General features: G+C 41.8%; 1 protein-coding gene across 1 annotated transcript in view; it reads left to right on the top strand.

Annotated features, from left to right (window-relative positions):
* Nucleotides 1-22,984, top strand: part of lama1 (laminin, alpha 1) — a 290,652-nt gene that overhangs the window by 110,272 nt on the left and 157,396 nt on the right. The window contains exons 5-12 of the mRNA XM_043687534.1: nt 5,556-5,735; nt 6,043-6,132; nt 10,973-11,090; nt 13,258-13,436; nt 14,514-14,619; nt 15,841-16,001; nt 18,381-18,521; nt 21,515-21,688. Of these exons, the coding sequence (XP_043543469.1) occupies nt 5,556-5,735; nt 6,043-6,132; nt 10,973-11,090; nt 13,258-13,436; nt 14,514-14,619; nt 15,841-16,001; nt 18,381-18,521; nt 21,515-21,688 (1,149 nt within the window). The remainder of the gene's footprint in view (nt 1-5,555; nt 5,736-6,042; nt 6,133-10,972; nt 11,091-13,257; nt 13,437-14,513; nt 14,620-15,840; nt 16,002-18,380; nt 18,522-21,514; nt 21,689-22,984) is intronic.

Raw genomic sequence — 22,984 nt, forward strand, 5'->3', positions numbered from 1 at the left:
TGTAACATCTGCCTGCCTAACGAAGAACAGGGGTCCCACGCAGTCATTTGGGCTCTGCTGACGCCTCAGCTCAATGTAATCGCACCAACCTGTAAATAAGAATGATTACTCTGTTTCGATACGCAAAGAAATGGAATGTGTACATATGTATGACATGTCCAGTTGTATTGATCAAATTATTTATGAATAAAGTATATTTTTGAAATTTAAAAAAAAATCTATAAAGCCCAAGTCAGGAACGTGATGGAATACTCTCCACTTACATGGATGGGTACAATTACAACAACACCCAAGACGTTGATCCCATCCACGACAAAGCAACCCGCTTGATTGGCACCACATCAATAAGTAGGAGAAAGTGAGGACTGCAGTTGATGGAGATCAGAGCTGAGAGTGTGGTGCTGGAAAAGCACAGCAGGTCAGGCAGCATCTGAGGAGCAGGAGAATCAACATTTCAGGCATCAACCTGATGAAGGGCTCTCTTGATGAAGGGCTTATGCCTGAAACGTCAATTCTCCTGCTTCTCAGATGCTGCCTGACCTGCTGTGCCTTTCCAATGCCACAGTCTTGACCACATCAATAAGTAGCCATTCCCTCCACCACCGAAGCTCAGTAGCAGCAGTATGTACTATCTGCAAGATGAACTGCAGAAATTCACCAAAGCTCCTTAGACAGCACCTTCCAAACCCATAGCCACTTCCACCGAAAAGGACAAGGACAGCAGATACATGGCAACACCACCATTCTGACTTGGAAATATTTCTCCATTCCTTTACTCTGGCTGGGTAAAAATCCTGGAATTCCTTACCTAATAGCGTTGTGGGTCAACCCACAACAGGTGGACCACAGCGATTTATAAAGGTACCCCAAGGGCAACTAGGAATGGGCAATAAATGACAGTGCCCATGTCACAGGGAGTGAATGAAAAATAACTAGAAGCATTTTCATGCCATTATACTGTGTAAATTGCTTTGCACAAGTGATGATCAGTGCTAAATTGGTTATAGTATTCATAAAGGTACATGCAGAAAGATTTTTTAAAGACAGCAGATATAATTGTGGGGCAGCACTGTGGCTCACTGGTTAGCACTGCTGCCTCACAGCACCAGTGTCCTCAGTTCAATTCCAGCCTCAGGTTTGCACATTCTCCCTGTATCTGTGTGGGTTTCCTCTGGGTGCTTCGGTTTCCTTCCACAACCCAAAGATGTGGAGGTCAGGTGAATTGGCCGTGCTAAATAGTGTTAAGTGCATTAGTCTGGGTGGGTTACTCTTCGGAGGGTTGGTGTGGGCTGGTTGGGCCAAAAGGCCTGTTTCCACACTGTAGGGAATCTAATCTAATATGTACAGAAGGAATTATGGGAGTTTGGATTAGTCTGGAGGGGAAAAACAGGAAATTGAGACTGTGTAGTGTTGTAGCCCTCACCCATTGAGAGTCTGCATTCTCTGCTCTACATTTTGTGCAGTTGAGGAGGAAAAACAATTACAAAACATTTCACAAAGTCATTAGTTGAGTGAATGTCAAGCCAAAAGCAGAACGAATTGGGGGTGGAATCGAGTGAAAGAACTGGTTTGCTATCCAGTCTGTGAGGAGGAGAGTCAGGTACATTAAGCGAGGGAGTTCCAGAGGCCAAAATGTGGATGGCTGAAAGCATGGCTGCAGTGGAACAAATGGAAGGCTAGGTAGATGAGGGGCCAGCGTTAGACATATGAGTAGCAGGGCTGGGTGGTTTATGGGAGGATTTTAGGGATGGACATGTTTCTGACATGGGTGAATGAGAGAGAATGTGCAGGGGTTTAAATACAAAGGGAACAACTTGGATAGGAGAAATAGAGTAACTGGTGAACAAAATTTGGTCAAGACAAGATTAAGAACTGATCTGACCTTTACACAGGTGATGAGTTCATGGATGAATAGGATGAAATGGGCACCAAGATAGACACTGATACTGAAATGGAAGTAGGTACCTGGTTCAAGGAATATCAAGGTAGAATTGCTTGAGTGAACCTTTTGGATTCTCCATGTTAACGCATTGACAATATATAGAGAATGGAAGCCTTCCTGAATCATTTCAGTTTTCTGACCCAGCATTTAGGGATTCAGGATCAGCCAGTGTTCATTTTTATTCAGGCAAAATCTATTCAACTCATTTCAAACATTTCAGTCACAAACTGGTTCCTCCATTTTTTTGGAGCTGCCTTCACATCTGGAGCTGATTATCACCAAAGAGATTAGAAACAGGAGCCACATCTGTTTTTATGGCAGAACCCTACCTCCAGTGGGAATCTGATTGAGTTTCGGATTTCCCAGGGGTGGTGGGCCTTAAGTTGACATGGAGACCAGTTTCCTGTTTACTTACAGCTGATGAGGTAGGAGTAGAGAGCTGTCTCAGAAACCCCTACGTAGCCTTTACTGAAGCTGCAACAGCCCCAAGACAAATGTCAAAGCCTGCCACTGCACTGCAGGGAAGAAAGATGTCAAAGGGGGATCTGGCACCTGTGAAGAAGAGGAGGGAAGTCCTCTTCTGAGGGCTGGTAGGAGGAAGCCACCTGGTCATACAGTAGGAGCATCTCTCTGTTTTGGTCACCTCTCTGCCTCTGCCTCCAATTCCTTATCTCTTAATTGCTGCACCTCCCCTGATAAGCTGCCTCCTCCCAGGCCTCATTGTCCTCTCAGAGATACACCTCTCTGGAGGGCCTGATCATGGAGAGTGACCACCACAATGAATGGGATTATGGGAAGAAAGCACAGGATGATGTCAAGTAGCTGACCCATTGACCTGTCAAGCATGAATCTGTGTTCTGTTTTGGACACCTTGTTATAGGACAGGTGTTATTAAACTGGAAAGAATGCAGAAAGAATTTACAAGGCTAGTGCCAGCACTCAATACTCTGAGTTAGAGAGAGAGGTTGGACAAGCTTGGACTTTTTCTTTGGAGTGTAGGAGACTGAGGGGAGAATCTTATAGTGTATAAGATCATGAGAGACATGGATAGGGTGTAGGCACTCGGTCTTTTTCCAAGGAATTGAGGACTAGAGGGCATCAGTTTAAGGTTAGAAGGGGAAGAATGAAAGGGAACCTGAGGGGCAATGCTTTTACACAGAGGGTGGTACACATATGGAATGAGTTGCCAGTGGAAGTAGCTGAGGTGGGGACATTAACAACATTAAAAGGCATTTGGATAAATGCATACATAGGAAAGGATTAGAAGGATATGGGCCAAGTGCAGGGAAATGGAGTTAACGTAGATGAACATTTTGGTTGGCATGGACTAATTTGGACCAAAGGGCCTGTCTCCATGCTGTAGGACTCTATGACTCTAATCTGAGGTATTATCTAACCTCAGCAAAGAGGGTACCTGTCACCTTGATGTTGCAGCAGGCTGCAGCCACCTGTGGAATGGCACAGAGGTCTGCATTGTGAAGGGCACAGATATCTATAACCATTGCTCTAGGATGTCACAATCTCCTTCAACATTGGCTCTCAGTGATCTGCAGTCATCTCTCCCTCTACCCATAGATTCTTCTCGTAGAGCAGGGCCTCCTTCTCCATAATGCCCTTTGATCTCCTCCTCCAGTTCCCTAATGCCCAGTGCTGTGACCTTCCTGTGCAGGTCACTTCTACTTCCCATCTCCAATGGCCTCAATTTCTGAGATTGCAGCTTCCAGTCTTATCTCCACCCCTCCTGGTGGAGTCCAAGGTGCCTATGTAATTCCAGAGGGGTGACCACACACATGCACAATTGCACGCACGTGTGCACAAACACACATGAACACAGACACACACAGGTACAGACATACACACTACACAGACACAGACATGCATAGACACAGATACGTACGCACACACACACAGACAATAACACTGACTCTTCTCCTAGTCTGTGATGGGCTCCTGCAATTTTAACTTTAAAAAGGAAGGCAATGCAAGATGTTAAAGGTAAAGTTGCCATAATCCTAGAGAACGGTGGGACTGTTATCTCATTAGAGAGAGAGAGAAAGATGACTGCTGGTGGCTCAGGTGAGGGCCAGAGTTGAGAAGGAGGGCTCTTCACAGTAACCTCAGCCAGTACGGGAATTAAGCCCATACTGTTAGCATCACAAGCCAGCTGTCCAGCCATCTGAGCTAACTGACCCCCAGAAAACGTACAAATACGTGCCTTGTTCAACTGTTCTGGCCTTTAGTGATTTGAGCTGGTATTGTATGGAATGGTCATTTCCGATAGATACACCCTGACGTCGCTCATTCCTCATGGGTTCAGCCTAGCAGGAGGCCAGAAAGTCACATTAGGTCCTGCACTTTGTACTGAGACGTGGCCTTTGTAGCCCATACTGTCTTTACACTGAGTTTACTGCATCTCTGTCTCTGTCTTATCCATCAGTGAAGATGGTCTTACCTTCTGAATTTCCAGCAAGCTGTCTTATTTACATATAAATGCACCAAATACTAATCTGTGTATCTCTGATCTCTAGTTCACTTTTTGCATGCTCCCTTCTTGTAGTCTATAACGTGACTGTTCGTGTCCGATACACAGCATTTTATAAACCATCGCATCATTAATACGTACATTCTCATTATCCTACATCCATCATCAATCCCAGCATGGTCCTCACCTGTTGCCCTGGAACACAAAGTAGCTGAGCGAATGGCTGCCCCCAGGAAGGGTCCAAACATTGGAGAGATGGGCTTTTAGCGAGCCCTTGCCTTCATTTGTTTGTCTGTTTAGGAGCGAGGGCGTGTTTGGCACCACTGTTGCCCCCCTCCATCAGGAAAACTGGAGGCATTCATTTTTCTGGCTGCCTACCTCCATTCCAACCCAATCCAGGCCCCTGGAGTTTGGGCCCAGAATAATAAATCCAGAGATTTTGAGTCGAATGTGGACTTAACAGAATCTCAATAACACTCCTTAAGGATATATAGTTAGGAATGGTACCCGTATTCAGAGGAGGGAGTCTGAAGATGGTCAGTGCACCATAACCATTCATGCCAGATGACAAGCACCCCCAGACAAAGGATATTCCATATGCCTTTCACTATTGGTGTCCTATCTGTACAGTTTATGCATTTCTGAATGACTGTTGAGGTTTGTACTTAGGTATCAAGGTTCTATACAGATTCTTAAGATGGTGCCATATCTGGCAACTTGAAAACTTTGCATTGTACTCATGTGAGTACATGTGACCATAAAGCTAATTCTTCCAGGTTGGCAGAAAGAGTACTTTGGTGAGTGGACATGTGTGAATTATGTTATTTCTCATATTTTTCTTTTCTGATCATTCAGTCTTGCCCATGGCGTTTAAAACACTGGTTGACGCCACGTAATGACTACTTCCAAACTTGCCTTTTCATTTCTTTAAAAAGGCTGGAATGATTCTTGCTCCATTCCCCAGTCTGAAAGTCAAAGATAGAGACTCTGTGAAAGTGTAGAGGGTACACTGGGACATCTTTCTTCTGAGAGGGAGAGAGTGAAGAGCAAGGTGTTTTTTGTTTCAATTAAAAACATGTTAAATCCAGCTCTGTGTATTCACAGTCACCATACCACTGTCTCTGTCCACAGATTCATACGTCCCTAATCAATGGCAGGCCGAGTGCTGATGATCCTTCCCTCACTTTGTTGGCGTTTACCTCGGCCCGTTATATCCGTCTCCTCCTTCAGCGCATCAGAACACTCAACGCTGACCTCATGACCCTTGGCTTCCGTGACCCTCGGGAAGTTGATCCAATTGTCACTCGCAGAGTAAGGACAATTGATGTGTTCGAGACCATTTCAGGCATTTGTGATTTTTTTTGTTGTTGTTTTTTTCTGTCTGTTGCCAGTACTTTTATTCTTGTGAATAAAGAGGACACAATGTTTTAACTTTTGGGGAAAGAATCATCCTCCTTCATTGTTTTGCGGTGTTTAAGAAAACTTAATTTTCAAATGTCTATCCGGGATAAATGTAAAGCTCATATTTGTACGTTCTGTCGATTGAGAAACTGAGCGTGGTGACTCACGTTGAATAGTAAAACGTTTAAATATACATCTGGTTTGTTCTCTTGCACAGTATTATTATTCCATCAAGGACATCTCTGTTGGAGGCATGTGTATCTGTTATGGTCATGCACGCAGCTGTCCGTGGGATGAAACACTAATGGTTCGTAGCTGATTTAATTCCGTCAAAAAATTAGTGCATGTGTAGCATTGTGCAGTCATCAAAACTGGCCACAAACCAAGATCTGATCGGATTGTGAATACTTGTGTCAAGTGGGTGGCATTTTTGATCTGGCACATCTTGGTCAAATTACTACCCAAACTCCTCCTTTATATCTGTAGTTATTCCTCTGCAAGCAGTGTAATAAAGATAGTTGTAAAACCACAGAAAAGTTATGGCACAGAGACATCATGCCTGCACCAGTTAAGGTGATTAGAGTTAATCCCATCATTCCAATATGACCCAATGTGTTTGGATTCCTCCTCGTGCAGAATGCATTGAAAGTAATTCTGCCATCTTTACCTGCCCTAGGCAAAGATGGCAGAATTACACCTACACTGACTACAGTAGAGAAACTAATTTCAAAAGGGGCAGAAGTAGTGTCAGTGTCTAAAATAATGGCAGCCCCTGGAGGGGGGCAGTGTCAGATATCGGGAGAAAAATGTCACTTTCCCAAAATCCATCCCATTCCAGTCATTCACCCTACCATGCTCCTCATGATTTTGTAAACCTCTATAAGGTCACCCCTCAGCCTCCAACGCTCCAGGGAAAACAGCCTCAGCGTATTCAACCTCTCCCTATAGCTCAAACCCTCCAACCCTGGTAATATCCTTGTAAATCTTTTCTGAACCCTTTCAAGTTTCACAACATCCTTGCTATAGGGCATTTAAATCCCATCTTCCCTGCTGTTGTGGGAGGTGAAGTTGACACAATGGGGGCGGAATGTGATGCCAGGCCTTCCCACATCTTCATTTCAGGCAAAACTGTAGAAAAAAAACCCAGTTTTAATTTCTTTTGAAGAATATAACATTGATTAAGGAAATGGTGACAAGGAGTTGCTGGTATCAACTTCCTTTCTCTTCTTGCTTCATTAGTGTTGCTTATAAATGTAAGTTGTTATTGATCAGAGTAATCTACTTAAAGTACCTCAGGTTGTCAGTTTAACCTAAAGGAAATGTTACTCACTCAAGATGCTTCTCTAACATTGTTACACATCATGCCATGGAATTTTAAAATAGTGAGCTGCTGTTTAAACCACCCGCTATTAAATTTACGTACGCGCATGCAGCCTAAGAACAGGAGTAGGCTTTTCTGCTATTTGAGTCTGTTCTGTCATTCAGTCCCTCTGACTGAATTAAAATTCAAGCATGTCACGATCACTCTTTATGAAGCTGCCAACTTCATAATAATAGCAGCATTTCTCTCTGTCGGATATTAGGCTAACTGACCTGCAGTTTCCTGTGATTCTTGAAAAGAGGAGGTGCGTTCAATAGTTTCCAATCTGATGGGACCTTTTCACAATCTTGGGAATCTGGGGAAAATTACAACCAGTTTGTTACTTTTTTTAAGACCTGGAAGATGCAGGTTAACAGGTCCTGGGGACTTGTCAGATTTTAGTTTCAGTAGCTTCCTTGACAACCTTTCTATAGTGATTGTAATTGTTTTAAGTTTCTTCCTTTTACTTATTTTTAATTTACATTTATTTCTGGAAGGCTTTTAAATGTCTTCTGCTTTGAAGAGAGAGGCTCTTTAACGTTCCAGCCATTTCCTTATATCCTATAATCAACTTTCTTATTTGGCAACAGATTCTTCTCAAAGAGTTGTCCTTTTTCACCAAAATGTATCGCTGCAGGGAGTTATGAAATATCTCCTTCTCAGTTCAATTTAGCTCGGGGTGGCATGGTGGCTCAGTGGTTAGCACTGCTGCCTAACAGCGCCAGGGGCCTGGGTTCCATTCCTGATTTGGGCAACTGTCTGTGTGGAATTTGCACATTCTCCCCGTGTCTGCGTGGGCATCCTCTGGGTGCTCTGGTTTCCTCCCACAGTCCAAAAATGTGCAGGTCAGATGAATTGGCCATGCTAAATTGCCCATAGTTAGGTACATTAGTCATGGGTAAATATAGGATAGGGGAATAGGTCTGGGTGGGTTACTCTTCGGAAGGCTGGTGTGGACTTGTTGGGCTAAAGGACTTGTTTCCACACTGTAGGGAATCATCTTATCTAGCTCAGTCTTCACGCTTGACACCCTTATTTAAGTTTAAAATACTAATTTAAGCTAATCAGCCATCTCATCCCTGATACTCGGAGGCTTCTTCACTGTGGGGTCATTAATACATCCTGAATCACGGCATGTGCCCAGATCTAGACTAGCCCACTGATTGGCTGTAGAATGTGTTGCTAAAAGAAATTTCTGCTAAAAAAAGACTCCATGAACTCACTTTCCAGGTGCCAATTTGCCATTTGCCAATCTGATTTGTCCAATCTATTTGTGGATTAAAACCTCCCATGATTAATGCTACACCTTTCTTATAAGTGCCCGTCATTTCTTCCTGGCTCCTCCATCCTGCTGTTAGGATACACAGACTCTGCTCAGATTCTTACATTTGATATTTATCTCTATTCGAACTGATTTTACAGCTTGGTGTTTAAAACTAAAGTTATCTCTCCTTATTGTACTAATGCCATCCTTAATGAACAGAGCGACCTCATCATCTTGTCCTACATTTTTGTTCTTCTGAGTTCTCTAATATTCTTGAAAATGCAAGTCTCAGTTCTAGTCACCTTGCAGCCAGACCTCTGTAATTGCAAACAAGTCAGACATATTTATATCTATTTGAGCTATTGGTTTACCTGCTTGGTTACAAATGCTGCACATATTTAAATACAGAATTTACTTGTGTCATTTTACTGTTTTTGCCAAATCTGGTCTAATTTGCTGGACTAGTGTTAAATTTGTATCCTCTGTCCCCTTTTGCGACTTCCTTAGTAGCAGTTTCCTTATTTTCCTTTCTATATTCCTTTGGCCTTTCCATTTAACCTACCAGATCTTCTGTCATATGATCCTCCCCTCCCACTGTTTCGTTAATAACTCTCTCTACCTCCAAGTTAAATAACTTGCGAGACAGCTCCCATTTTCCCAGCACTGAGCTTATACCTAATGAATCCAAACCCCTTCTTCCAATAATGTTGTTTGAGCCTCTAATCAACTCTCTGATGCTAATGAAAAGATTATTTGTTCTAGGTTTGCTTTTGTTCCAAACTAAAATTTATCCATAAAATTAATGTAATAAAATACCATGCAGACTGAACATAAGGCATAAACTAAATTGTTTCCTCTAATGCTGTACATGACTACAGTTACAATTGAAGAATTGATCATATTTTTAGCAAACTTTAGCAACTTATGAACTGGCACTCTTGATAAACCGGCAAAATTTATATACCTCATACGCAAAGTTTATTATATTATCACGATCTCCGTGATGCCCGAGTAGTCAGCTGAAAGGGTGTGACTGAAAAGGCAAAGTTGCATTATTATTTAAATGACTTATGGTGTAAATAACATATAACAGTGATGTGTATACCCACTGCATTCCATTTCTATTACTATTTAGTGTGTGTTTTTATATTGATTATGTCCACCTCTTGATTATCCAGAATATTTGATCAACCAGCACAGATGTAGTTAATAAAAGATTTGCTGTACTACATGTTGAACATTTGGCCTGAAGGAGTTTCTCACCGTTTCCATCCCCTGGGTTTTCTGTGGCTAAAGAGCCTTAGACAGTGGTCTTTCTCCACTGTGCCTTTTCAGCGCCATTAGCATTCTGTCCTGGACCTTGGGCAATGCAATCTTCAAGCCTGGGTCATAGACCAGCCCTGATGCACTGGAACAACAGCGTGTTTTGGCTACTTGGCGTTTAGGCTGGGTTGCTGGGTTCCTGAAAATAGAAGCAGTGTTGGACAGTGAGTTATTTTACTTCAAATGGTTCACTTTACAGGCTAAATAGAGACTAGAGCAGACACCTTTCTACATTTACTAGAAAGTTATCAAGCAAAGTGGCTCCACAATTCTCACAGGCAGAAAATACTATATTATCATTTTGACTAGCGGAGAAACTGTGGTTGTTGACAATCAGTACACAGTTTTGTAGTGTCAACAGTCTTCCACATCATTAGGTGCTCTTGCGATGTGGGGAAGTAATGATTAGCTACATATCGAAGATTTGCCTAATGAGAAATTTTGATTGATGTTGCAATATGACAGAATGAAATACCATTCCAAGCCCTCCCTCAATATTCCCACTTCGTCTGGATTAGATTTCGCCAGCCCAAATCCCAGTACATGAAGCAAAAATAAAAAATACGTAGCCTGACTTTCAAAGAAATCTCCAATGAGGAAGTGAGGCGCTTAAAGAAATATAAACAGTCCAAAGTGCTTTTGAATTGGGCAAAGCTGACAGTGCTTTAAAATTCTAATTTTCCTTGAATTTAGCCACAGACCTGATATCTGATCTCTGCTCCATTTTGATCTTGCCTCTTTTGGCCATTGAAATAACCTTGAGAAAGCTTTGCTTTCTGGGCTGTTTAAACATCACAGAAATCTGTTTCTTTTCTCATCCCTATTCAGAGAACTGAGCTTGGACTCAAACAAACCAGAACCATCTGTCTAGCACAAACTTCTTACAATCAAGTGCTGTTGATTACTAAGTGTTTGCGGAGCTGAACTTTGACACCGGTTGATCTCAGTAAAATCACTGCATTTAGACTCAATGCATGGAATCAATTTTTTTTAACAAGTTGAAAAGACAAAGTGCTGGACTGAGGAGCAAGTAAACGAATACCTGCTCAGCAGTTTTTCAATTACAGCTTCCAGTTTAGATCCTGCCTTAATATTTAATTCTGAACACCTTTTTTTCTCCTGGGTTGTTTGAAATTGAGAATACTACTAAAATCAAGGAAAGTAACATTTTCTTTTTTTTCCTAAATTTTTTAAAAATAGAGATTGCAGTGCCAATGTGAACACAATACCTGTGGGGAGAGCTGCAATGAGTGTTGCCCTGGTTACCATCAGAAACCATGGCAGTCTGGAACCTTTGCTTCTGACAACACTTGTGAGAGTGAGTAAATATTTCTCAACACATTTAGTAGAAGGCAGAGAAGATGGGTGACACAGCTGCCATTTCAAGGGTCAGTGCTGGGTTCACTGCTTTTTGTCGTTTATATAAATGATTTGGATGTTAACATAGGAGATACGGTTAGTAAGTTTGCAGATGATACCAATTGGTGCTGTAGTGGACAGTGAAGAAGGCTATGTCAGGGTACAATGGGACCTTGATCAGATGGACCAATGAGCTGAGGAGTAGCAGATGAAGTTTAATTTAGATAAATGTGAGGTGTTGCATTTTAGTAAGGCAAATCAGCTCAGAATACATACAGTTAACGGTAAGGCCGTTAACTGTATGGGGAGAGGTGCCGAACACAGAGACCTAAGGGTACAGGTGCATTGTTCCTTGAAAGTAGAGTTGCAGATAGACAAGGTGGTGAAAATAACGTTTGGCACACTTGCCTTCATTGATCAGAACATTGAGCATAGGGGAGAATGCGGGTAAGTGGAGTTGAAATGCCCATCAGCCATGATTGAATGGCAGAGTGGACTCGATGGGCCAAATGGCCTTACTTCCACTCCTATGTCTTATGGTCTTAGGAGTTAGGATGTCATGTTGTGGCTGTACAGGACATTGGTGAGGCCGCTTTTAAAACACTGTACAGTTCTGGTTGCCCTTCTTTCGGAAGGATGTTGTTAAATTTGAGAGGGTGCCACAAAGATTTGCAAGGATGTTGCTGGGGCTGGAGCTACAGGGAGAGGCTGAATAGGCTGGGGCTGTTTTTCCTGGAGCGTTGGAGGCTGAGAGGTAACCTTATAGAGGTTTATGAAGCCATGAGGGGCATGGATAGGGTGAATAACCAAGTTCTTTTTCCAAGGGAGAGGGAGTCTAAAACTAGAGAATATATATTTAAGGCGAGAGGGGAAAGATATAAAAGGTACCTAAGGGGTAAACTTTCCACGCAGTGGGTGGTGCGCGTATGGAATGAGCTGCCAGAGGAAGTGGTGGAGGCTTGTACAATTACAGCATTTAAAAGACATCTGGATGGGTATGTGAACAGGAAGGGTTTAGTGGGATAGGGGCCAAATGCTGGCAAATGGGACGAGGGCAGATTGGGATATCTGATTGGCATGGATGAGTTGGACTGAAGGCTCTGTTTCCGTGCTGTATGACTCTGTCTCTATAGTAGCCCTCTAGTATGGCAGTCCACACACTCATTCTGGGTCAGATATGTGCAGTTCACCAACTCAGTAATGGTTGAAGAATCATCAGACAGTGCTCTTTCCTCAAAGGAGTTTTGTCCTTTTAAGTAAAGAGAAGTGATTTAAGACTGATGCTAGCCCATTTTCCCCACCTCACAAGCATCACCGACCTGCCTACCATCTCTTCCCCACTTACCACTCCATGATTAAAAGGCCTGATTGTTGCTGTTGTTATGGCCTCCTGGCCTGCACCAACCTCCTGTTGTCCACTTCCCTCCCATTCCTTGTGATTGTTGACTCAGCAAGCTCCACTTTTCTGCAGCAAACCGCTCCTCCTCAGACAATGTACCAGTTCCCTACCTAAAGCCACAATGCAGTAATTCAAGAACCCACCTTCTCAAGGGCAACTAGCCAGCAACATCTACATCCCATGAATGGAATTTTAAAAAATGTCCTGCCTCCTGCACGCTCAGGATTAGCATCTCTGATCCTAATCTAATGGATCTTCCACATGTCACCTTTTGTTCTATTCTCATTCACTGTGAAATGGTGTTCTCAGGTTCTCAAACCTTCTGGCAACGATTGGACTGAACTCTCCCGTTCGATGCAGCATGAAGATCCATATCATTGCTGACCTCTCTCTGATCTGCCTTCCCTCTCCAAACAAAAACTACTATTTTCCTTTACTTTGCAATAAAATTAACTGTACCATGGTCATTTTAAATTGAATGTAAAATAATAATGCCATGTTTGATCCACCAAAACGTCAAACATTTCAATTGCATGACTGAAATGTAGCTTGAAGCGATGTAAAGATTATGGTAGCAGTTCTCAAGAGTTTCTGGTGCATCTTTCATATTTGTACAGCTTTGATGGATACATGAAGGTTTTAGTAGACATCATTAATTAGTAAAATAGCTATCAGTCTGATTTGAGTCAGATATTGAAAACATTTACCTCAATTGTTTTTTAAATAGAGTGTAACTGCCATGACAAAGCAGAAGACTGTTACTATGACCAGAGTGTAGCTGATCGCAAGCTGAGTTTGAACATACATGGTCAGTACAATGGTGGGGGTGTCTGTATTAATTGTACCAACAACACTGCAGGCATCAACTGTGAGACCTGTATTGATGGCTTCTACAGACCTCACAAGGTAACTATTACGTGAAATAGAATTCTTTAGTCTCACTCATTTCCTCATTTAGCCAACACGCTCTCCATTCTTCCAGCAATGTTGCGATATTAAAACAATGCATTTCAGATGACATCATTTAAAATATATTTTTTAATAATCTATTTTTATTAAGAAAAAATAGATTTTTAAATACTACAACAAATACAAAACAATGCAATTCAAAACAGTACAAAAATAGTACAAAACTAAACCCAAATAATAAAAAAATCCCAACCCACCCTGCTATACAAACCTAAACTAGCTATTTAACTAACTAAATAAATACCTAACAGCAAACAATAAAATAGTAATAACTCAGCCCAGCCAAACCAAATACTCATACATTCACAGTTCCTCCTCCCTGGATATTGGACTCATGAAACACAATCATTACGGCTATATAAAAGCCCTTGTTAGTTAAATCTGTGTCCAGGTATTTCAAAAAGGGTTGCCACGTCTTGTAAAACTTCTCAGTTTTGTGGTGTTCCATTTTTGTGAGAAAATCCAGGGGAATATGAACCATAACAATCTTCCGCCAACCCGACAGGCCTGGGGGGGTTTACTGATATCCAACCTAGCAAGATATTCTTCCTTGCACAGAATGTAAGAATATTGAAAAGTTTTTTCTTATGCGCGTCTGCAGGAAATGCAATGGGTAGGCCCAAAAGGAGAGAAATAGGATCCTTCTCCACCCCTACACCTAAACTCCTCTCCATTTCACCCACCACAACGCTCCAATATGTTTAAAACCTGTCACAAGACCAAAGACAATGGGTAAGAGTACCCGTACAGACCTTGCACTTGGGACATGCTGAAGATACCCCTGGTTTTAATTTTGACAAATGGTCTGGGGCTAAGTGGACCCTGTGGAGAATCTTCAACTGTAAAGCATGGGTCCTATTGCAAATTGATATCTTCCTTGCATTCTATTTAAAATATGTTGACTTACAATTTTTAAATGTATTGATGAAAATTGTTTTTAAGATTAGGATGGCGTTCAAGGTGGCATTCAACAGTGGAGAGCTGAAAGAGCTGACAATGTTGATCTACTTATAGGTCTCTCCTTTTGACCATGATCCTTGCTTGCCATGTGACTGTAACCCAGCAGGATCTATAAATGCTACTTGTGTGAAGGATGATAATCACGCGCTTATAGAACGTGGTGAGTTGATCTTAAATGGGGCTTATTTGCTCTCTTTAATCTTTCATGGGATGAAACTAATGCTGGCATTGTTTATTCCTGATTGTCCATGCATAATTTATGATGAGCCACTAACACGCACTGCTACAGTTCATTCGGCACAGGAACACCCACAAGTACACTGAGGGAGGACATGCTGGAATTTTGACCGAGCTACAGTAAAGATGTGGTGATATAATTCTGAGTCAAGATGGGTGCATTATTTAGAAGGGAATATTTTGAAGGTGATGGTGCTCTCATACATTCATTGTCCTCTCCTAGATGATTGAAGGGTTTGAGCTATGGGGAGAGGCTGAATAGGCTAGGGCTATTTTCCTTGGAGCGTCAGAGGCTGAGGGGTGCCCTTATAGAGGTTCATAAAATCACGAGGGGCATAGATAGAGTGAATGACCAAGGTCTTTTTCCCAGGGTAGGGGAGTCCAAAATTAGAGAGCGTAGGTTTAAGATGAGAAGGGAAAGATTTAAAAAGGACTTGAGGGGCAACGTTTTTCACACAGAAAGTGGTGCGTGTATGGAATATGCTGCCAGAGGAAGTGGTGGAGGATGGAATAATTACAACATTTAAAAGGCATCTAGATGTGTACATGAATATGGGCCAAATGCTGGCAAATGGGACTAGATTAATTTAGGATATCTGGTCGGCTCGGACGAGTTGGACCAAAAGATTGGTTTCCGTACTGTACATCTCTATATAACTCTATGACTCTATGGTAAAGGTCAAGTTTGAAAAGTGCAGTTGAAGGGGACTTGGTGATTTGCTGCAGTATATCTTGTAGATGATACATACTGCTGCTACTGACTGTCGGTGGTGGAAGAAGCAAACATTGAAGAATGCCGATGAAGTGGCCTTACCCAAACAGCATATATTCATTGATCAACCATTGTATTTGGAGAGACTTTGTAAAAGACCTAATGCTACAGTACACGCTGAATAATAGGAGTAGGCAGAAGACCAGGAAATAGCAAACTGCAATGTTATTTGACTGATGCTCATTGGTGGGTGTCAATGGCTCAAGCTCTCAAATATCTCCCCAAACCTTTTGTACTTTATTTCACACGACCTGGGCTTATGACTTCCATTCCACTTGTTTGTCAGGCACTGCATAAATTAATTGAATTTCGAATGGATCTGCACCAGTTTTCTCTCATGTTGATTTGCTTTCTAATTTTATTTTGTCCTAGGCCTGTTCCCTGGTCAGTGCCATTGCCAAGACGGTTACACAGGGAAGACATGCAGCCATTGTGCTCCGGGCTTCAAAGGCTTTCCCAGTTGTGCACGCTGTAACTGTAGTGTAGCTGGTAGCATCAATGATGACCCTTGCGCTGAGCCGTGCCAATGCAAGGTTTGTCGATGCCATCTGACAATGGCACAACTTCTTGAATTGAATTGAATTGAATTTATTGTCACGTGTACCGAGACACAGTGAAAAGCTCTTCTTTCCAGTCCCTTTCAGAGAAAGGGAAAGTCTGTAAGTTTTGTAAAGACCCAATACGGATCTACATGAGAATGCAGTGCTACAGGTTTGTGTTTTGGACTGGGAAATTGGAAATCTAATGCACGTCCTGACCCTTCGCGGTGTTGTTTTGGCTTGATTTGCTTGCCATCCAATTATTGGATGGTGGGAAGGGTCTCAGAGCTAATGGATGATCACAAGCATTGTAGGAGCTGCAGTTTGCTATTTGTAGAGAAAGAGAGAGAGAGGGGGGGAGGGAGGAAGAGGGAGGTAGAAGGAGCAGGGCCAAATAGCAAGTTTAACCATTTTCCTTTTCAATTCCACTATCCCAATTAAAAGGTGTAAAGGAAGGAATTTCCTGCAGAATTTCAAGGTAAAAACAATGTCAGGGAGTTGGACTGGTTGGAAGATCCATCTTTATTCCCCACACACTTCCTTCCCAACCACAAAGTCAAGGTTGAGGTGAAAATTCTGATTAATTCCTGTATCACAACCTCATCTTTCCCCAACCCCGTAATGTTTATTTACTTCCTGTGCAGTCGCAAGGATGCTGGGGCCCTGATTGAAAGAAAGCAGTTTGGAACTATTCAGTAAAGTCAGTGTTCACTACTGAACGCCTGGGCATTAAAAGGATTAAAATGCTCACTATTCAATGGCTGCCTCGGTTAATGTCACAGGATTAGATTTACTTGTAAACAAATGTTTCCAGAATGTCATCACTCTCAGGGCAATGTGCAAGAAATCAGAAAATGTCAGATATGCCCACCAGTGCTATCCTGCCACAATTTAATTATATCTTACCATGTTGTAAAGTAAAGAGAAATAAAGGGTTATTTATTCACTGATGAAACTCCTGCACAGAATACCATTTTAGTAGAAGGACTGCTTTTGGCCTGTCTGCATGAATGTTGACCCCTCCTCTGAAATCCTCCTCTTTGTGCATCACTCATTTTTTTTTGTCCCATAGAGAGGCACAGAGTTTTCTCAGGCTGTTTCAGCAGCCCCCACCTAAAAGGTCATAGTCAGGTTTTGTAAATGATAAAAGCCATCCTGTGGATCAGTCTACCCCAAAGCCTTCCAGAGACATGCTGGACCAGCCTTAGCTCAGTGTCCCTCACAGGTTGCAGGTTCAGTAACATAAGACAAACATTTTAGACTCAAAACACTTTGCGTGCAGTACTGAGGGAGTGCTGCACTATCATTTGAACGAAACACTGAACTGATGTCCCACTTGCTCCTGTGGTTGAGAAACAGAGGAGATATTCCTGAGGTTGTGACCAATATTTATTCCTGAACCAACAGATTGAAAAACTACCAGTCACTACTTTCTGGCTATTTATGGGAGCTTGCTGTACAATAATTGCTGCAGCATTTTTCTGCATTACAACTGCAGCTTCACCTAATTGGTTGTCAAGTGAGTTGGGTTGCCCTGGGGTGCTACTACATGGTTCTATCCAGTTCTTTCTTTGCCACAGGGTTGCTGCTGGGAAAATAGATGCTACAACTTGGTTCTTCCCTAATGAGAGCAGTCAGGGGCATGCAACAACACCCACCTCGTCACCCGGATAAAGCCTGAGGCCTAGTTTCTACCGAGTCTCCAGTATCTTGCTTTGAGCACAGATTGACAACTGGATAATTATGTTTACCCCATACTCTCCAAAGTATAGATGTTGCGTTATGTCTCACAGTTGATATGCAGTCTGCCTATAAGAGACATTCCCGTGATATCATCGTAGTATTTGACCTGAGGGTATAAATGTCTCAGACTCCATTTTAACCAGGCCCTATTTGAAACACAACAAGCTGATGAAAGCATACGGCACTCGGTAACCAAATAACTTCATATTAGCCCATACACTGAAGAGCTTGTGAGTATAAAACCTGAATCCATGCAGAGCTGTAACAAATGCTTGTTGAATCATTCAATACTGTGTTACCCATGCCTAACTGTCTGTTATGGGAGCTATGCAGTTTTAGGTATTAAAAACATCGCTGGAGAGAAGGCCCAAACCTTGGTGGCAATTTGGAAGTTACTGCCTACAATATGAGTGTAGAGACACTGAGTTTTCTCAGAACATCTCTGTCCGATGCTTTAATGAGTTGTCCCCCAGTTGCATTTGACTGTGATAACAATGTCTGATGCCATGCTTTCACTGGTGCATGTTAAGATTGCAAATGATGGTGGTTATTTATAAGTGTGGGGTATAAGTCATAAAATGCACTGCCTTCATTAATTCATGCTCAGACCTGAACAAATCTAAATTACAGAGAAACGTGGAGGGGGAGAACTGTAACCAGTGCAAGCCAGGGTTCTACAACTTGCAGGAGAGGAATCCCGAAGGATGCACAGAGTGCTTCTGCTTTGGGCTCTCTGGTGTTTGCGAAAGCATTTCCTGGTCCATTACACAGGTGAGTGGTGACTGGTTCATGATGTGCCTGCGTGGGTTTTATTTACATTTCGCAAATACCTCTCCTTATGGGATAGTTTTCATTTCATTGGAAGCAGATGAAGCTGGCTGTTTTAGGAGCCATTACGAGTCCAGCACAGTGTGTTGTACCAAGCATCAGGAAAATAGTGCAAGGGGCAATTTAACTCTACTCTGCATTTGAAAGGATTTTTAACATGCCACTGGCATGGATTTGTAAATAGTCACTATGCTATATTTCAGTAAGCCAGCTCTGTGCTTCGAGTTGTCAGTTGCTCCATTGTAAAATTGTTGTGCAAGGTTACACAGTCTATTAAATCTCTGTTTAAAGCTTGAAACGGCACAGAAGAAAATTGCATGGCTTTTATAACAATTTCATGTCTATAAATTGCCTGGTAGGCTCCTGAATTGTTGTATTGGGTGTCTTGGACTTCATAAGTGGGGATTTGTTTTATTTCTTGTAGACCCAGGATTTGGTCATTAAGTTTTCAGCAAGTCGCTATTCCCAGTAGAGCAGAATTAGTTCCTGTGAAAGCAGGCATCAGGAGGAAACAGTTTTCATTTTTAACTGAGCAGCAAGTTCAAGTTTAATTTAATCTGGGTGGATATTGTAGTAAGGTGTGGTCTTCTGTCTCGTGATTGAATATGAACAATCTTTATTAAGCATAATTTTTGACAAGAGTGGAGATCTTGTGGAACCCCACAGACTTGGGCTCAAGTTCCATATGAGTGATTGTTGCTATGACATAACTGTTTATGTATAGAAGGTATTAGAGTTAAAGATAATAATTAACTCTTTACCCCACAGATATTGGTTCCAGTTTACCAATGCAGTGGTTGAGCAGCATGTTTATTTTGAAACTTAGACCTTTAATATGAATGAATAATTTCTCTCAAACTAGAATTTGTAAATCTTAATTGATGATGTAAATGTGAATTTGGTTTCACTGGTTCAGTAAAACTCATCACAGCATCTCCCAATCTGACTTATTGTTTTTTTCACAAGACAATGGAGCTTTTAACTTGCTCAGTCCATCCTTCAATATTTCTGCATTTCAAACATCCAATCTGTGAGGTTAGGGTTAACTCCAAACCTAAAAAAGTACCTTCCAATTTAAACAGCTGTCATGAGCTCGAAGAAAATGATAGTCTTGTCCTGTCTTCCCTTGATGTGTGACCTGTTAGAGGTCTTCAAATGGATGAAAGATTTTGGGTACAGGGGGAACGTTCACCTTCTGGGAGAGAGTTCAATCAGAAGTCATCAGTGTACAGAAGAAATCCCTTAAGGAAATCAGAAGATACTTCTCAGCTAAAGAGAAGTTAAGTTCACTCTCATAGCAAGTGGTTCAAGGGAATAGGATAGATGTCATTGACGGGAAATGAGACAAGCATCTGAGGGAGAAGACAACAGGTGGTTCCCATCTTAGACTTAAATGGGAAAAAACTGGCAAGGAATTCAAGTGGAACATTAACACCAGCATGGACTGTTTGGGTCGAATGGCCTATTTCAGTCTCATATACGCTATCCAATCCGATGTAATTGATTTTCTACACCTCTTTAGTATTAGCACACATTATATTGCGGTACACACTGTGGACTTTGACCTGCATCGTATTTACTTTTCAAAAAGACAGCCAATCAACTTATAATTTTTATCTTCAAATACTTTCAGTGATCTAACCTCCATAGCTGTCTGGAGTGGAAAGTTCCAAACATTCTGAGAGCAGAAATTCCTTTGCATTCTTAGTTTTAGGTTGTCCCCTTCTCTTGTAACTATGTCTCCTAGTTTGAGATTCCCTCACATTTTCTCAACATTTACCGTGTCCAGCACCCCTCAGAATCTTATGTTTCAGTAAGACCACCCTCATTCTTCTAAATGCTAATGAATAAAGACCTAACCTGCTTAGCCGTGTTAACATGGATATTGCTGGGGAGTATATGGGGATGATGGCTGGGTTTCCCTATCTCACATTCTAACAGATTCCATGCTCACCAGATCAAAGATGTCAGGGTGGAGCCAGGAATTCTACTGTCTCTGTGCACCTTCCAGGGAAATCCAATCTATGACATATCAAGAGAGACTGGATCAGTTAGGACTGTGTTCACTGGAGTTTAGAAGCACAAGACAGGGTGAATGCAGGAAGTATGTTCCCAATGACTGGGAAGCCAATGGTCAATACCAGCTGACCATTTAGGACTGAGATCATGAGAAACTTCTCCACCCAGAGAGTGGTAAATGAGTGGTACTCTGCCACAGAAAGCAGTTAAAGCCAAACGTTGAATATTTTCAAGAAGGCGTTACATAGCGTTGTTAGGGCTAAATGGATCAAAGGGTATAGGGAGAAAGTGAGACTAGGGTATTATTAGTCATAGACATACTGAATGGCAAAGCAAGCTTGAAGGGCCAAATGGCCTACTCCTGCTCCTGTTTCTAGATTGCTTTGAACTAAGTTGGACATGTCTGAACCCTTCTGGAGCATTGCCTGTTTCATTCAAACACTTCTCCAGTGCCTTGAAGTTAATGAGAAGAATCACATCAAGCTAATCAAATGTTCCACTTGCATTAAATGTCTCATGAAACAAGTCAGGGACCACTAAATTAATTGCATTAATGTTTGGGTGAGTCAGTCCCCCCCGTTCCCCCCCCCCCCAAATCTGCACACTGAACAAGGTTACAATATGTCAGAAAGAACGAGGTGTGATTCGAGCATTTTCCAATTTTGAATATTTGTTTCTGCAAACAAAGTAATTACCTTTTCCAAGTTTCTTTTTAATGCACAATGTTGTACAGCATTTAAGCACTTTTTATATAAGGAATATCACAGTTGCAGTTCGGTTTGGATTATCATTTAATTTAGTTTTCATCAACATTGTTGACCAACTAATGAATGGCATTAATATATTTGTTCTGTGCAGAATCTTATAATCTGAAATGCGATGACAAATGTCACACAACTCACATTTTTATTTTGAAGGTCACAGATGTTAATGGATGGCAAGTGACTGACCGTCAAGGTATTAAAAGGATCCAGTCTTATCAGGATCTGTATGGAGGCCCTATCCGAATGAACGTTAACAGCACTGAGGCCACAAAGTCTCTGCCTGCTTTGTATTATTGGACAGCGCCAGAATTGTATTTGGGTAATAAGGTAAACTAACCTGTTTCAAAAAATCATTCAACTTGAATTTCTCATTTCTCAATAATAAACATGCTTTGAAATTATTTCCATGATAGGCCCATGAGAAAAATTCCATTACAACTTCTATTATTAAAAGTAGGACATAATTATATCAAGATTGGATATTGGCATATTATTGAATTTAGTTAAAATATTATGACATGTTCATCATGTGTCCATTTACTTACAAAATAGTTACCATCATTTCGTAACCAAGGAAATTAAACAGCAACTACACGATTTAAAGAAAATGGGATTGAGGATGAAAAGGGCATGTAATTGGGTGTATCTGCAGACTCCTTGGTTAACTGAATCCTTGGGCCCTATACAACCATCCCACTTTACCACCAACTGAGGCCCTTAATTAATGACCACTTAAAGGTGTTCGGATGTGGGGTGTATCTTCCCTCTCTCCCACCCACTCCTCCACCTTTTGCAGCCCCATGACCCCCATTCTCCCATATTCTCCTGCCATCAGTTATCTCTCTTCTGTGAGTGTAGGTGCTTCCTGCTAATCTTTACGACCTCCAAAGCCAATGTGTCACTCCATGGCTGCAGTGCCCAGTCCTGAATGCCGCACTCTAAATTTCAGTCTATTCCCAGTGTTTTATTGAAATGACTTCCCATCATTTGTATTCTAATATGCTGAAGACAAAATATCAATGGTTGAGTAGGCAATACCTCAGGAATATGGATTTTCGCAAGTTTAATAGATAGGGTCCAAGCTATCTGAAGATTAGAAAATTCCTCATTCCTTTGTAGATGATGAGGGATCCAGCGTAGAATCATTTCAGGGAGGTTCAGGCCTACTGTAGCAAGGCTTCATCAACTTCAATGCAAATGGTATCTGAGAAAATCCAGACCTAGACTGCTATGAGTCACACAGGGTCAGGAGTCTAATCAACTCACCCTTGATCGCTTCTCATGAGGCTCCTCGTCATCAGCAAAGCTGTTGTCAAATCAGAGCTTTAGATCCAAACTGTGGGAAGTCTCAAGTTTGTTCTGAATTCAGAATTTTGTTCTGAGCCATTGAGAGGTTTCCCAGGCCTTTTCAGAGAGCAGTTAATAATCAGCCACAGTGCTGTGGTCCAGGAGACACATATAGGCCAGACCAGGTAAGGGCAATAGATTTCCTTTCTAATGAACCAGATGGGATCCTACAGCATCAGCCTGGGCCACTGGATTACAAGGCAAAAGTGAGGACTGCAGATTAGAGTAAAGATTAAAGTGGTGCTGGAAAAGCACAGCAGGTCAGGCAGTATCCAA

This window comes from Chiloscyllium plagiosum, chromosome 4 (genome assembly GCF_004010195.1).
Source record: "Chiloscyllium plagiosum isolate BGI_BamShark_2017 chromosome 4, ASM401019v2, whole genome shotgun sequence".
NCBI classification, from domain to species: domain Eukaryota; kingdom Metazoa; phylum Chordata; class Chondrichthyes; order Orectolobiformes; family Hemiscylliidae; genus Chiloscyllium; species Chiloscyllium plagiosum.